Genomic DNA, 17,096 nt, shown 5'->3' on the forward strand with positions numbered 1-17,096 from the left:
ATGCAACTTTCATGAAGTAAAATCATTAATAGTCCCTGACCGTGAACAGCAACAGAAGTTACATTTATTATGCCATTAGATGGTGGCAAAGATTGTTTTAATGAGCGAGTCACGCAGTTGCAAAGACTTTTATATTGAAACTTCTTGTGAACACAGAATAAGACGCAAATGCTTTGAGCAGCGCGGTCAGTGTCAGCAGGGCACGGGAGAACCCATTAAATGTTAAAAGGACAAGACCGCAGCGGACATTCAAACTGATTTTTTTTTTTTATGAACAGGACTGACCTGAAGGAAAATGCAAAATTTGAATGCAGGTAATACACTCAGTCAGTCAATATCTCTCTCCTAATACTCTTCTGCATAATGCAGTAAGCTTAACAAAATCAATAGAGAACAATCATATGTTTACATTGCTAAGAGTGGTTGCTAAGACAGATGCAGCAACATACAGTGACCCAGCGATACTTACGGTCAGCTGTATGTTTTCGGGAATTTTACAACGGCTTCGAACGCTGCTTAGCCAATCAGAATCAAGGGCCGGAACTATCTGTTTTATAAATATGTTTTTATTACCCTTTTGGACATCTGAAAGTTAATTATCTTGCTGGCAATAGAGTCCCTTACTGAGCCATCGAATTTCATCAAAAATATCTTAATTTGTGTTCGGGTGTAAAACAACATGAGGTTGAGAGTAATAAATGACATAATTTTCATTTTTTGGGTGAACTAATACTTTAACAAAAAAAAAAAGAAAAAGAAAAAAGAATGCTGACAGAATATACATTTATTGGTGGACTACTCTTAAATTCTCCATCTTGTTAAACTGCATTACAACACTTTGAAAAGAACTGAAAGAATCAAAACCATACGATTAGCAACAACATGAAAAGACGATGTATCGTTTGGAACCGTACAGGAAACACTGCAGGAGTTTAGTGTTGTCCTGTGTTTGTAAGTCTCTGTAGTCCAATAAGGACATGGTGAGTTGGGCAGGATGAGTGGTCTTGCATACTAAGGGAGCATCAAAGGTTCACTACTGCTTCCGACAGTTTGGCCAGCTGAGTCCTCCACAGGCGGCCGTTACGATAAAATACAGCACCACCTGAGAGGACAAGACAAAATATTATTTAGAATCACTGTCTTCTGTACATCTGGCCTTCTTACATGTAGCCAGTTAAATACTTCTATGGGGTCCCTGGCCTTTAGTCATGCAGCTCATTTATGGAACTTGCTGCCACAGGATGTGCAAAACAGTGAAAGACCCATCTTTTTAGGCAAGCTTTTATGTGATTACTTTTATGTTTGTATCCAATAAACATTATTTGTTTAATGTTGATTGTTCTATTGTGTTTGTAAGGCACCTATAAATAAAATGTATAATAATAATACTAATAATAATAAGTTTTTCCCCCAGGTCTGTTTTGGAGAACAATAAACATTACAAAATGTTCTCTTTACGACACCACAGGATGTCAAAATGTTCGCTAAATACCAATGAGCACTACTGAGGACAGTTAACAGTATTAATTGCAATCCTTCAATGCAACAGCAAAACAGAGCATGGATAAATGATGACATTTTTTCTTGACTCACACACACACATCATAAAAAAAATGCAATATCACAACCTCCAAAAAAATCTAGTCTACCTGCACAGTTATAGAACGATGAAATATTGTAGGCTGTCGTGAAAAAAATGCTGTAAAGTGAGGATGCTTTCCAAAATAATATCATAAATAGATTTTAACAATTAACTTCTATGAACTAAATCAAATCAATATTTGTTGTGAGCACCCTTTACACCATTATACAGGAGGAATTCAGTACAATAAACATTCATATTTTAGTTTTTCAAAGAAAGTGTTTGTTTATTGTATCAATCTTAGACAGGTTTGTTAAATAGTTTGCCAGGTCTACTTAGGTAAATGGAAAACCTAGAAAAATCTTTCTGAAGTTGAAAAGCATGAAATGGTGCAATATCTTGCAAAAGGTATGAAAACAAGTAATATTTTGCAAAAACTTGAATAGAGATTATCGAACTGTCAAAAGGTTTGTGATATAGTGATTGTAGAGCACAGAATAAAGTCAGATAACATTTCTGTCAAACAAATTAACTGTATTAAAAGGCTACTGTTGAGCAGCAGACAGCTATTTGAAGCTGCTGGAGTCTCAGGAGTCTCGAGAACCTCTCCATGCAGCCATCTCCATTTCAGCCATCTCTAACCAAAACTCAGAATTTTTTTAATTTTATTTCTGATGTGACTGTCTGGAAGGTGTGTTAAAACTAATGTACAGATAGTTCCAAACAGATTAATGTGATTTATTACATTACAAAAGTTGAATAACAGTTTGATTGCACTTCAAGACATGCATCAGATATGGCAGCGAATCTAAACTCTAATGGATTAGATCTATTCAAGCCAATGTGCAACTGGCTGCCATTTTCACAGTTATTTTTAACACCTCCTTAAAAAGTTCAACTGTACCCAACTGTTTTAAAAGCATCATCATATCTGTGCCATAGAAAAACAAGGTGAGCTGTCTTAATGATTATTGCCCAGTGCCACAAACCAACCATTCTTGGGTGCTTTTTGAAGTGTGTTTAGGGTAATTGTCCTGCTGGAAGACCAATAAACTTCTGACACTGGGTCCATCATTGTGCTCCAAAATTCCTTGGTAATGTTTAGCTGATTTCATGATGTTGATGTTTAGCTGATGTTTCATGTGGTGGTGTGCATGGCATTTTTTGTAACTTTGTGCACGCCTCCGGAAATGAACAACTCTGAGGTGACTCTGCCAAAGCATGTCCGTTTATACCACTATCTCCATGATCCATCAATGGAGGACCATAGGCCCTGTTTACACCTGGTATTAAGATGTGTTTTTGTCTACTGGATCACAATTGGATGACGCTAAATAAAGGCAAATAATGGGGGTCTAAATATGGGGTCTAGATCTACTTAGGAAGCCATATCACACACACTTCACACAAATCTAAGACACCAAAAAGGTGCACGAAATTCACATACACTCGCTTTCTCTAATTCATTCAAATTTACTTAAACACACTTAATCTTACACACCACTTTATTTTACTTCTGTACTCCACATCTAACACCTCATAGATAAAATAACTAACAAAAGTTAAGCATTTAGTCAGTGACAGCTTGAACTTATCAAGTGATCATGGTAAAAACAGGATAAATCTCTCAGGATAATACTCTGTGGAAGCCCAGTTTTGCGTCAAGTGGTTCTTTGCCTCTGCTCCTCTTGTGCAAACTGCATCATTTCTCACATATTAGCAAAGTGGGTAATGCTGTAGATTACAGCCCGCAAAGTACTGCGTAATTAAGATGAAATTATAGCATACATTTCTTTAATTATAGTGTACCTATAAAGTATTTACGTAAGTATAAGTACGTCTAAAATACTTACAGTATAAATAATTTGTTAATTTTCCTGGTTGTTACCCCTTTATTCCCAAAACTTTACATATTGTTCCCTTATACTTACACGTAAGTACTTTATAAGTATAATTACCAAAAGTTATGCTGTAAATTTGTTTTAATTACGCAGTACTTTGCGTGCTATAATCTAAAGCGTTACCAAAAAGTGTCTTATCAGAACTGCTGTTTTAAATGGGATTTTTTTCCTAGTCACATTAAAACAATCTTGAGTTTTATCTCCAGCCATTCTTGGAAGCTTTTTGAAGTGTGTTTAGGGTAATTGTCCTGCTGGAAGACCAATGAACTTCTGACACTGGGTCCATCATTGTGCTCCAAAATTCCTTAGTAATGTTTAGCTGATTTCATTATGCCGTGCACACGTTCAAGGCACCCAATGCCAGAGGCAGCAAAGCAACCCCAAAACATCACTGAACCTTCTTCCATGTTTAGCTGCAGGGAAGGTGTTCCTTTCTTTGAAAGCTTAATTTTGTTTTCTGTACACACAGAAATTGTGTGGTTTACCAAAAACACACAAAAAAAAAAAACACACTAATTTGGTCCACTCTAACATCTGTCCTCAGGCATGTTTTTCTGTGTCTCTACAAAAGCAGTTGGACTTTTGTATGTATCTTACATAAAGTTTTCTCTTGTGGCTGCATTCAGTAGCTGCATCCGAAAACCTAGGTAGCTGTCTTGCTGCCTCGCTGTCTTATAAGAGAATGACTTGTACGGCAGCGTTTGTGCATGAAGGTACCTCACGAAATTGATTTCGGACAGACTTCTGAGGCAGCGTAAGAGTTTAATGATCTACAGCAATATAGCGCGAGCTTTGGTGAGAACTAAACAAATATTTAATTATGACAGTAGTAATTTCTTGATAGAAATTATATCAAAATTAAAATATGTTGGTCAAAATCGTACATTTATACACAAAATGAGCAGCAAACGCAACTTTCGGACGCCATCTTTATTTTTCTAGCTCAACTGTCACAGAATGGAAAGCACAGGATTGTGGGATATCAAAGGCAGCTAAGGATACATCCATGCTTCCTTCAAAAAACAATCTGAGGAAGGTATCTCATGAGACAGGAAGTGAAGCTAACATTGGATTCGGACGTGCCTTGATGCCTTACTACCTTGAAATGTGTCCTCAGAAGGCAGCATTTTCCAGTTTTCGGACGCAGCCAGTGAGTTTGGCTACAGGAGTGCTTCTCAATCCTGTCCTGGAGGAGTCCCAACACTGCACATTTCTGATGTCTCCATCATCTAACACACCTGATTCAGTTCATCAATCAAGACTGTAAGACTTGAATTGGGAGTGTTAGATGAGGAAAGCACTTGGCTGCAGTTTTATAGGCCTTAAATGTCTTGATAACATCACATACAGTGGAAACAAGAACATCAAGGTCTCTGCAGATGTGCTTATAGTCTTGAGATTGCCTATTCTCAGTTATAAACTTGTGCCTGACCTCAGAAAACATCTTCTGCACAATTTCAAAAGAAAAACATACAGATTGAGACATAGTATTTTGCTATATAGTTATTGCTGTGTCACTTTTGGGCATGTCCATTACTGCAGTGTGACGTACTGGCATTCAACCTACTGTAAGCTCCAGAACTTACCAGAACGGCTATTACGATAATGACTGTTAACTTCAGGTTCTTCATACACATGGCATGGGCCAGGTTACGACTTGTTGTTTTAAAGGTGACAGACTGCACATACAAGAGGAATATTCATCAGCATACATACCATACAGTGACATAAACAAATATGTTTCAAACAGGAAATAGTATCAAAACTCACAGAATCCATCAAGTTCTCCGTTTTATCAATGAGCAGCTCGAGCCTCTCTCCTCTCTGAGCTACGAGATCTACAGTAGTACAAAGCAGCACATATTCACTTAAATGTTCACTGATATTAATATAAGTGATTAAAGTGACTCAGTCTCACCAATGTTCCGGACCATAATGCCTTTCAAGTCGTCTACGTGCATCTGTGTTTCTGTCAGTCTGTCTGAGCCTTTGGGATCTGAGTGATGTTTCTAACAACAGCAAAGCACATGCATGTCAATACATGTAAAATAAATATTGTTTTGGGCATAGCTACTCAAAAATGAGAATTATTTTGAGTTCTGCAGAAGATAGAGAAATGCATAAAAAAACATGGGATCTGAAAATGTGTTTGGACCCAGAAACCCGGGATGACAAACAACACTGTGCCTTTGAGAAAGACATTTATGGAACCTCTACACAAAAGGATGCTCTGGTATAGAAATATGCTCTGATATAGAAATGACTAAACTACATTTCGAGAGTGTGGAAAGAGCCAGATCAGTTCGAAATCAAACAAACATACAGTGAAGTGTATTTCCCAAAGCACAACTAATCCTGACTCACTAGTCTATGGATGCTTATGTTGTGTTGTAGCAAAAGCTGGAATTTTCTCAAATTGTGACGAAATGACGAAGAGTAACTTTGTTTCTATATCAGTGCAGCGGATTAATGCCACTGAAGCTGGGTTACTCCAGGACGACTGAAAATCACTGTTGAATTGTGGAAAGTTTCAAAGTGTGTGCTAGATGCATACTATGTTTTCCATAGGCTACACTTTTCTCTAATTAATACTTAACTCAGTCATGTGAAAAGCATTCAATAAAGTCTCTAAGCTAAAGCTCAACATCATCACAGGCCTCTTAATCCTAAACATATATGACCCATATTAACAGTATTGTAGTCTAAGGCAGGGTTTCTCAACTAGTGGGTCGCAAGATTTACACACAAAACAAAACAAAAACAAAATTAGGGGCTCAAACCCTATTGTAATTGTTAGAATTTCCAAGGACCATCATTCTCTTCTAAAAGTGATAGGGCAGACCAAACCATTCAACCACCGACTAAACTATTAAAAAATAATGCAGAAAATGGAAAACACAGAATTAAATTGAAAAAACAAAACGTTTTGGCTTTATATAACACTTTGGTATGGGGAACACATATTCACTATTAACTATGACTTTTGCCTCAATAAACTCTTGATTTACTGCTTATTAAAGGTGCAATATGTAGGATATTCTGTCCACTAGAGGTCGCTAGAGGCCTATTCAAAACAAAGGCGAAGCTTGATGACGCCAAGTTTGAGTGTGGAATCTTGGGACATGTGGTCTTCACATCACAGCTGGTGGAAAATAATCGGCATAGGACACGGTAGGGCTGGGCGATATATCGAATGCTTTTGTCACGCGCATTTCGTCAGTAAAGCCGGTTCACTGATTACCGCTAAATCGCCATCACCTGCTTTCAAATGAAGCGGCATTTAATAGACAGAGCCGTAGTTCACTGATAAGCCACGCAATATCGCGTTCAATATCGATATGAATCGCAGTCGATATTGAACGCGATATTGTGTGGCTTATCAGTGAACTACGGCTCTGTCTATTAAATGCCACTTCATTTGAAAGCAGGTGATGGCGATTTAGCGGCAATCAGGGTACTGGCTTTACTGACGAAATGCGCGTGACAAAAGCATTCGATATATTGCCCAGCCCTAGGACACGGGAAGAAATCATGGTCATGGATGTGATTATTAACGTTACTGTAGTATGAAGTAGAGCAGGACCGAGTGTTGTGGGAGCTGAACGAAGCCGCTGGAGCGATTGCGCAACACACGCCTCACGAGCAGCGGAACTTTTATTATGCCACAGTCGCTGCGTTGCTTCTGCTTTTCTGGTCATGAGTATGAGGTAACACAGCTTAGTTTATCTTATTAGATACATTTGAGTGTGTTGAAAATGATGTTATAGCGTTACTCTGTGCGTTTGTTCTGCGGCTGCTGTGAGACACTTGTTGCACACTGCAGTAAGCTAGATCGATTTTGCCATGTAGATGTCTAGATGTAGATGTTAGGCCAGGGCACTTATCAAATGTGTGAAGTCTGAGGCAGATTGGACATTGTATGCTTGAGTTACAACAACTTCCTGTTTTATGACGATAATAGCATGCTTAATCACATTTAGTTGATTGCATGTTTTAGAATGTTTCTACTAGCATGTTTAGCACTCAATTGCATATTTTATTATGTTGCTAGTAGGACTGTCAAAATAACGCGTTAATTTCGATTAATTAATCTGAGAAAAAATAACGCGTTAAAAAAAATAACGAAGATTAATCCGCTCCGTATTGACCTTTGAACCTGGAGCCGTTCTAGCCACCATTCTACTGTAAAATGAAGGAGGGAGATGACTGCTGCGCTGATGGACAGAACGAGCAGAGCTCCTCCCGCGGACGCGCGAGCTCTCTTCTTCTTCAAAGTAATCACCGTCTTCGCACTCTCTCTACCTCACACATAATAATCTAAATCAACTGACACAATGCTAAAAGTTCGTAAAACCGAATCCATGTTTCACGAGGCGCATTCGGAGAATGTTTTAACTGAATAAACGCTGGGTGTGAATAGTGCTCAAAAGAACGTCACCTCATCTTCTCTGACAGGCGCCCAGCACGTGCAACTGACATAAACCACACTTTCAGTAAACAAAAAGAAAATCCTATCCAGTGGTGAAGTGTTTTCTGTGTTGACAAATCTTTTGCGATATCAGTATCAGTATCTAATAACAGTCGCGATTCGCACGCAACCGCGTCAACGTCCACTAATGTCCAATTCGCGACCTAATTACTAATTTGAACAGATTAATTTTAATGAATCATGACAACAACTTATGATGTCTATGGATCGGTTCACACGGTCTATAATGAATCATTTACTCAAACAACTCTGAAATGAGAACATAATTGTGCTTACCCCATCTAGCAAGAGTGGTTAGTAAAATTAGCCTTAATAATCCACAATATTTTCAGGTTATTTAAATGACAATGTGTAGTAAATTAGGCCTACCTATAAAATCAGTTAGTTTAGACTGGAGTGAGGTGAAACCAGAACAAAGCAAGTTTTTGTTAGCTAGGTGCATTCAATTGTTTATGGTAGAAAATTATATAATTAGTTAATATAAAATGCTACTTTTTAATACTTTTAGGTTAGGCAAAAAAGCATCTTCTCTTACAAAGCTATAATATCACTTTTTTTTTGCAAAGAGGGCAAGAAAGTATTACAGTGAGAGTGACGGGTACTTTATGTCACCACCGAAGACCATTTTTGACCCAGAAAAAAACCCTGCATTGATTCATTTGAATTGAAATATTTAATACTTTCACAGCAAAAATTATGTATGCGATTAATTTAGATTAATTAATCACAGAGTATGTAATTAATTAGATTAAAATTTTTAATCGATTGACAGCCCTAGTTGCTAGCAGTGCATCACAGTGTTAAACACGTCACTTTCTGTTGCCAACAGGTGGCGCTATGACTAACTGAATATTTGCATGTAGAAGTCTTCAGGTCAGGACTCTTATTAAACATGGAAAGTTTGGGGCAGGTTGGACATTGTATGCCTGACTTACAACAGCTTCCTGTTTCATGGTGAAACATCAGACTTTATTTTCGTTTGACGAAAACTCAAGATCTTTGCAATTTAACATTGCTAAGACCTTAAGATTAGACTGACCAAAATATGATATTGTTCTGGTTAAATCTCAATGAGGAGTTAATCACAGTGTAAAACATGACATTTTCTGTTGCCCGCAGGTGGTGCAATGACTGTAACTGAATATTGGCATGTAGATGTCTTCAGGCCAGGATTATACTAAAACATGTGAAGTTTGGGGCAGATCAGACATTGTATGCCTGAGTTAAAACAACTTCCTCATTCATGGCAAAACATCGAATTTTGTCAGGGCACCATGGACACACCCTTCAGCGAAAATTCAAGATTTGACAATCGCAAAGGCCTTTAGATTAGACTGACTGAATATTATGTTTATCTGATAAAATCTCTAGGAGGAGTTCGTTAAAGTACAATTTCTGGAAATGGCAAAAATTCAAAATATCTCACTTCCTGTTGGGTTTTCAGATTTTGCTCCCAGGGCCTTTTTTGTAGGTATTGGGCTGTTACATGTATCTACCGAATTTCATACTTGTACGTGAAACATAGTGTGACGGGACGCTTAATTGAAATTTTGTAGGTGGCGCTATCGAGCCATTTTGCCACACCTAATTCTGAAACCCATTTCAGACGTAAATTTTCACCACTTCTGACACGTGTGCGAAGTTTCATGAGTTTCCGAGCATGTTTAGGCTCTCAAAAAAGCTATTAATTTCGGAGAAGAATAATAATAGATCGAGTAATTACAATAGGGTCCTCACTCCATCGGTGCTCAGGCCCTAACTAGTTAAAAGTGAGAATTGTCTCCCATACTAAAGTGTTACTTATTTAAATACAACTTAAACACATTTGATCATTTCAATAGCATCCAGATGGCAGAGAAAATCAAAAGCAGCCTTTCAGAGTAAACTGGTTAACAAGAAGTTGTACTTCAGAACACCATGAGAGAGCTTTTTGCAAATACTGCAAATTCATTCTTTAAGTACACATTAAAGTTACAGCCTTAACTAATGCACCTGTATGGCTCTGTTTATCTGTTTACAACTGTATATGTGGGATGATTTTGTGAAATACTTGAGGGCGGTTCTGGAGCTTTTCAGAGAAAAGAGCTTTGCAATCCTGGTGATCAAATAATTTTTGAGCAAACCTCATTTTGTGTCTTACCACAGAGACAAACATAAAAGTGAAGTATGGAACAGGCAATTGTGTTTACAAATACACGTTCAAATGCGGCAGATGCACGTACCATTTGTGCAGCCAACGTGCTGGAAAACTCACTGTTCATGGCGTAGGGCAGCGCAGTCTGTGCTCGTGAGCCATAAGTGGTCTGAAATCTCTTTTTCACCTCATTCAGGAAGCCGAATGCACGGGAGCGCTCAAACTCCTGCAAGAGAGACGGACAGCTCAGTATGTGAGTGGAGCCATAGAGAAACTCACTTGCTCACGTGGCAGATACTCACATCATCAGTGATACACAGATAGACGATCCTCTCGTGGCAGATGTAGTGGAACAGATAGCTGAAAATCAAGAAGCGCATCATAACATCAGTACAGACAAACTTCACTAAACATACACAGCTGAAAAGCACAATGTCAGTTGTACCTGCCATGGGAATATGTGAGTTTGTTGTTTTCCGATGGGATTTTAGCTAGAATCTGTTCCGTCACCTCCAGAAAGTTGCCAGAGAAACACGCATGTTTAGCCAGAACGGTCGATCCTCGAGCCACCACGGCAAACAGGATAGCCATCACCGCAAATAAACCTGATCGAACACTGAACAGTTCACAAACAAACAGATGTGAGACAACATGGACAACATCACAAATGCACACGATATACCGTTAAAGTGATAAAGACAGAGAGCATTCCTGAGAGAGCTTCTATTTCAATACAACACATTTCATCAGAATTTACATTTTATAATACAGTATATCTCCATATATTTGTGAATTATTCTTTGCAATGACAGGAAGTGTTGACATCAAAGGACCAATAACAAACAAACTGAATTCATGCAGGACTAGACAACAGACCTTATTCAGAGCAGCGCCATGACAGGTATGAAAGCGAGGCTGTGAGGGACAGACTTGTAAAAGATGTATAAAGATCACTTATCAAGATCACTCATTTTCCACAGCTCATGCTGTGTGGAGGTTTTTTTTTGTCTACTGACATTTCTTGGGAAAATATTTTTGCAGTGTTTCATCAGCAGAAACACATTAAATAACAGTACAACCCACTGAAGAGATGTATGTCTATCCCTCACAGCCTCACTTTCATTCCTGTTAAAAATAAAAGATGGCACTGCTGTAAATAACGTTTGCTGTGTATAAGGTAATATGAATTAAATTAAATTAATTAAAATTAATTTTAATTCATAATAAAAAAAAAATTAAATTGAAACTAAATTGTTTGAATTTTTTTCTACAGACATTGTGAAACTCACATATTAAACAATAAACAATCATAAATCATATTCATATGGCCCATGCTGAAATGTGGGAGTCTTCCGAAAGACAACAAACAATTATGAATAATCTTACTTCCTGCAGACAATAAATTCTGTTTAAGAATGTAGTGTATTGGGTCAAACAGACTATATGGAGTATTACCCGGTGGATATATATTACATACACTAAATGTGCCTGTCAAATGAGTGCACTCGAGTGACAGATAAAAAAGCACATACTTCAGGATTTTCCAGTTCCTGAGACTTTTATTCTTAAAGTCACCAATAATATTGAAGAATTTATTATAAATGATTTACCTGTGCACATTTATAATATTTATAATACATGTCCGTGCACATTTATAATATTTGAAATACATGTGCCTCACTCTTTGATCCAAATATCTTCCCCTCTCTCTTGCAGTAATATCTCTTCTCTTCTCTTCTCTTCTCTTCTCTTCTCTTCTCTTCTCTTCTCTTCTCTTCTCTTCTCTTATGACTTGTTTACGAGGGTGGGACAACCTGTCATTCACATGAGATCCACCAATAGCAAACCACAACCTTCCAATCAATTCCCCATGGAAAAAAATCAAGACCCTCTCTACATTTGTCCTTGTTCCAGAAGCCGTTTCACAAGGATATACGTAACATTAGGGAAGAAAAGATTGTCGCAGATTCCGGTTAATGTCGACTTTAAGATTAAACATTACAAAAACAAGATTTCTTCTAAGAAAGAGTTTGGGTTGCTCATAACATTCATCTGGGAATGCAAGGTGCGCTATTTCACAAAATTTGAAATGCAAATAATTTATAAACCTACCCCAACACAAGAGAAGACATCAAAATGTTTCTAAATATGCAAAGTGTTGTTTATCGTGATTTCAAAATAAAAGTTTAAACCCTCGCTCTGAGTTTGCATGTTTTGATGTCCATATGTTTTTGTTAAATAAGCTGCAGCATTTCTATCGCAAATAAGTGCCCAAATATTAAAGATTAAGTGGAAATTTTAATTAAATGTTGTTTGGCGAATATTAAACAAAGATTTGATCATGCTGAAAAACTGTAACAACAACAATGACCCTCTGCAGGCATTTTTTATAATATGTAATGTTTATTGTTTATATTATGTATATTACGTTATTTTAAGTGTTGTTCAATAAAACAATATGATTACTTGCTTTTGATACTATATTTGAGCCAATTATTTCCTCATTCTTATTTTAAGTCATTCTTATTACAAAAAAAAAAAAAAAAAATCAGATTACTCATTTAATCGTCAAAATAATCAACCAATTACTTAATTCAAAATAATAATGACTGCCCTAGACAAATGTTTTTTCCCCAGATATTATAAGTAGTTTTGTTTTTTAAAAATGTCTTTAAAATAGTTAGAAAACATTAAGCCAAAGTACTTAAGAGAATCTTTTCAACAATCAGTTTTTAATTTTTTGATTTATCTACTTCACAGTTTTCATTATTAAATCATAATAAAGTGTCTCTCTGGGGCTTGGAGTTTATTATAAAACGCCTATATGTTTTTCAAAGAATTTTTTTTGTCTTTTTTGCTGTTTACATATAGCCAGATTTTATTGTTCAAGCCAATTTTCATAATGGAAAGGTTGGTTCACTCTGGATGTGTTTTGTATTGAATAACATTTGTACTACTAAGTTGATTAGAGTATTACGTCGCGGTTTCATTTACTGTTACATTAAACATATACAGTGTTTTGATTTGTACCACCTGCCTTTGTGAGCTTTTATCTGACTTAACATCTATCTGAGACAGTTAATGACATGACATGTGTAAATTTCAAATGTCATATGTGGGAAAGTGTCTTATTTTCATCTGCTGAAGTTAGCAACCGAACTACATTGAGAGGTGCTGTCAATCATAGGGCTAGTTATTATGGACTAGAGGGAATCAAAACGATGAGAAATCATAAAATACCATTTCCTGTATGAGATTAGTATGATAAGAAAATGATTGTGGATTAGATAAGATGATCTGATGACATGGTCGATTGTAATGATTTGTGTAAGTTACCTGAGATTCTGATGATCCAACAGCCGCTCGTGCTCCGCTCTTTGATGTCTTTAAACGGTAGTGGCATAAACAGTACTTTCATTGCCTGACAAACATTCTTGAAATCTTAAATAAATGCTACTATTAAAAATTACAGCGGTCTGTGTAAATAGAGAAATGAACAAACGTCACTGTTTTCCGCGATACGTCACACCGTGCGACCACGAAAAGATGTCCGTAATGCGTCACACACACGCGCCCGGGGCGGGGTTCTTGGTTTAAAGGGATAGTTAACCCAAAAATGACAATTCTGTCATCATTTACTTACCCTCAAGTTTTTTTCCCAAACCTGTTCCAAATTTCTTTATTCTGCTGAACTCAAAAGAATATTTTGAAGAATGTTGTTATCCTAACAGCTAAATTCTATAGTGTTTTTCTTTTCCTTACTATGGACGTCATTTGGGCCCATCTACTGTTTGGATACCCATATTCTTCAAAATATCTTCTTTTGTTGGGAAATCTTAAAAAAATAAAATAAATAAAAATAAACAAAAATAAAAAAAATAAAAGTTTCACTCACCAGCCAATTTAGCTATTCAATTTTTAAGTTACCAACCATTCAAAACTTCTACTAGCCAACACAAAAATACCAGAAATAAACCAGATTATCCAAAGCAAGTTTATTAATATGGGACATTTCATACACAATGTTCATTCAAAGTGCTTTACATAGAAAATGAATTAAAATAATCATAAAATAATTACAACATATGCATAAGAAATAAAAATATTATGCCTGACTACTTGAATTACTAAATTCGGGGCTCCCCTGTCTGAATGGAAGAGTCCGCCTCTGATGGCTTTTGGTAAAACACCAGCCTGCAATGGGTCAATTTACGCTAGTCTCCTGAGAGAAGCCCCGAAACATGCATTTATAATAATAATAATAATAATAATAATAATAAACTTTTTTTTATAGCACCTTTAAAAGTTGCATCTCAAAGAGCTTTATAAGAAAATACAAATAAAATACAATGGAATAGGGGAAATAAAAGATAGAAACATAACCTACATCAAAACACTTTGAAAGACATATAGGCTTATATATAGCCCATATATGTCTTTCAATGTGTTTTGATGCATGTTTCTATCTTTTATTTTTTCCCCTTTTGTATTTTCTTGTAAAGTGCTTTGAGATGCAACTTTTAAAGGCACTTTTTATTTTTTAAAGTTTATTATTATTATTATTATGATTATTGTTATTATAAACGCATATTTTGGGGCTTCTCTCTGGAGACTAGCGTAAATTGACCCATTGCAATGCACCATCTGCTGTTTTGGAAGAGGAAGTTGCTCAACTGCATTTGCATTGTGAAATATGATGTAGGCTCATTTATTTATTTGTAAAACACAATACATATATTTGTTAGTCCTCTGTGTTTTCACTCAAACTGACCTTTGTATTTGCACATCACTTTTTGTTTGTTTGCGAGTCGAGTTTTCCCTCACAAAGCAGATTGTTTTTGTTTGCAAAATGCTGGATTTGTTTGTTTAATTATGGCACAATATTCACTCCATAGTCTAGAAACCACTCTGATGTATCATGTGCAGAATGAGCCCTGGCATTGTATTGCTAGCCAGGAAAGATGGCAGTTTATGTCTCTGTACAATCCAAATATATGCCTCCATGTCAACTTTCACACAAATGCAAGTCACCCATGCCGTTTACACTGATGCACCCTTATACCATGACAGATGTTTTCTTTTGCACCTGTCGCTAATGAAAGTCTGGATGGTCCCTCTTGTATTTGGGAATGAGAACTCAATGTCAGTTTTTTCCAAAAACATGGACTCATCTGACCACAGCACACATTTCCAAGGTCTTTTAGACCATTAGAGATAATCTTTTCACTTTTATTTCGCCTCTGTACCTCCCTACTTTTTTGGAGTGTGTTGCAGCCATCAAAATTAAAATTTGTTTATATTCATAAAATACAATTATGCTGGTCAGTGAAAACATTGGAATTCTTTTCTTTGTACTTTTGTCAGTTGAAAAGGTTATCACATTTTACAAAATGTCCCAACTCTTCTGCAATTGAGGTTGTAGAAAAATGTGTGGAAACTGATTGCCTTAAATTTCAAAAGTAAGTTGTACTCAAATTTAAGTTCTTAAAGGATTAGTCCACTTTTAAATAAACTTTTCCTGATAATTTACTCACCCCCATGTCATCCAAGATGTCCATGTCTTTCTTTCTTCAGTCGAAAATAAATTAAAGTTTCTGATGAAAACATTCCAAGATTTTTCTCATTATAGTAGACTTCAATGGGCACCAAACAGTTGAAGGTCAAAATTAGTTTCACTGAAGCTTCAAATTGTTCAACACGATCCCAGATGAGAAATAAGGCCGGGTTCACACCGCAAGCGGCAGCAGAGCGGAAGCAGCGCGTGAGCGTGAACTGCAGCTGCAGAGTATTCACACTGGAAGCATTTGTACAGCGTCACAGCAGCGGCTTGAAGCTACATATAAAGTGAGCATTTCTTTACAAAGACAGCTATAAATTTAATTTTATAATTGGTCATTGTTAAACTTGATAGTCTTGAAAGTTTGTTAACATGCAAGGTGTACAACACTCACATAAACATGAAATAAATAAAAATAAATAAATAAAAGCCTTGTGTCATCAATTGCTGCACACAAGAGGTAAGCTTTGTGTTTTACATCATCTGACGCATGAACATGTTTACAAGACTGCAAACTCTGCGAAAAAGACAGCAAACTCGGGTTTGATTTGGGTATGCAATATTGCTGTCTGTGTAATAAATAAAATAATGTTTATATATCATATTTTCTGGCTAGTTTTCTATAATATACCATACTTTAGCCCAAACTGAATAATTAAAAACAAGTTTAAATGAGTAAATCTTCTATAAATATTTTTTAATATTGATTTTCTTTCATGACATACTTCGATTCTTGTTAAAACACACTAGATATGCTTATTCTGTGCATTTTGCGCACTTTTTGTGTGAAATCATATTTATTTTGTCCATCAAAGGTGTACTTTCACTTTAATTGAGCGTTAGCAGCGCAGCAAAAATAGACCCAGCGCCGAAACGATCGTGGCACTGCTGCTTCTGCTCTGCTCCTGCTCCGCGCTGCCGTGCAGCCTCTGCGTGCGGTGTGAACGCTCTCATCTGTTAACATGGATGCCGAAAAAATATGCGCTGCTTCTGCTCTGCTGCCGCTTGCGGTGTGAACCCGGCCTAAGGGTCTTATCTAGTGAAACCATCACTCATTTTCTGAAAAAAAAATTGAAAATTATATACGTTTTAACCAGAAATGCTCATCTTGAACTAGCTTACTTCTTCTCTATTTGAATTCCAGCAGTGTAGACACTGCTAAACGTATTACTGCCCTCCACAGGTCAAAGTTTGAACTAATTTTTATATGCAATATGCTAGTTCAATAGTATATAGCAATTAGTTCAAACTTTGACCTGTGGAGGGCAGTATTACGCTTAGCAGTGTCTACACTGCTGGAATTCAAATAGAGGAGAAGAAGAAGTGAGCTAGTTCAAGATGGTTAAAACTGGTTAAAACTATTTTTTTTAGAAAATGAGCGATGGTTTCTCTAGATAAGACCCTTATTTCTCATCTGGGATCATGTTGAACAA

At 36.6% G+C, this 17,096-nt stretch overlaps 1 protein-coding gene across 1 annotated transcript; it reads right to left on the reverse strand.

The window, feature by feature from the left end:
• Positions 1-884: 884 nt before the first annotated feature.
• On the reverse strand, positions 885-13,663 carry sybl1 (synaptobrevin-like 1). Its single transcript, XM_067390902.1, has 8 exons — positions 13,443-13,663; positions 10,552-10,722; positions 10,409-10,466; positions 10,195-10,332; positions 5,402-5,492; positions 5,254-5,321; positions 5,070-5,162; positions 885-1,102 (listed from the first exon to the last, which is right to left on the reverse strand). Exons 2-8 carry the CDS (start codon positions 10,695-10,697, stop codon positions 1,034-1,036), a joined length of 663 nt encoding a protein of 220 aa, XP_067247003.1. The 5' UTR covers positions 10,698-10,722; positions 13,443-13,663; the 3' UTR covers positions 885-1,033.
• Positions 13,664-17,096: the final 3,433 nt, after the last annotated feature.

The sequence above is a fragment of the Chanodichthys erythropterus genome, chromosome 1, assembly GCF_024489055.1.
Source record: "Chanodichthys erythropterus isolate Z2021 chromosome 1, ASM2448905v1, whole genome shotgun sequence".
Classification (NCBI taxonomy): Eukaryota; Metazoa; Chordata; class Actinopteri; order Cypriniformes; family Xenocyprididae; genus Chanodichthys; species Chanodichthys erythropterus.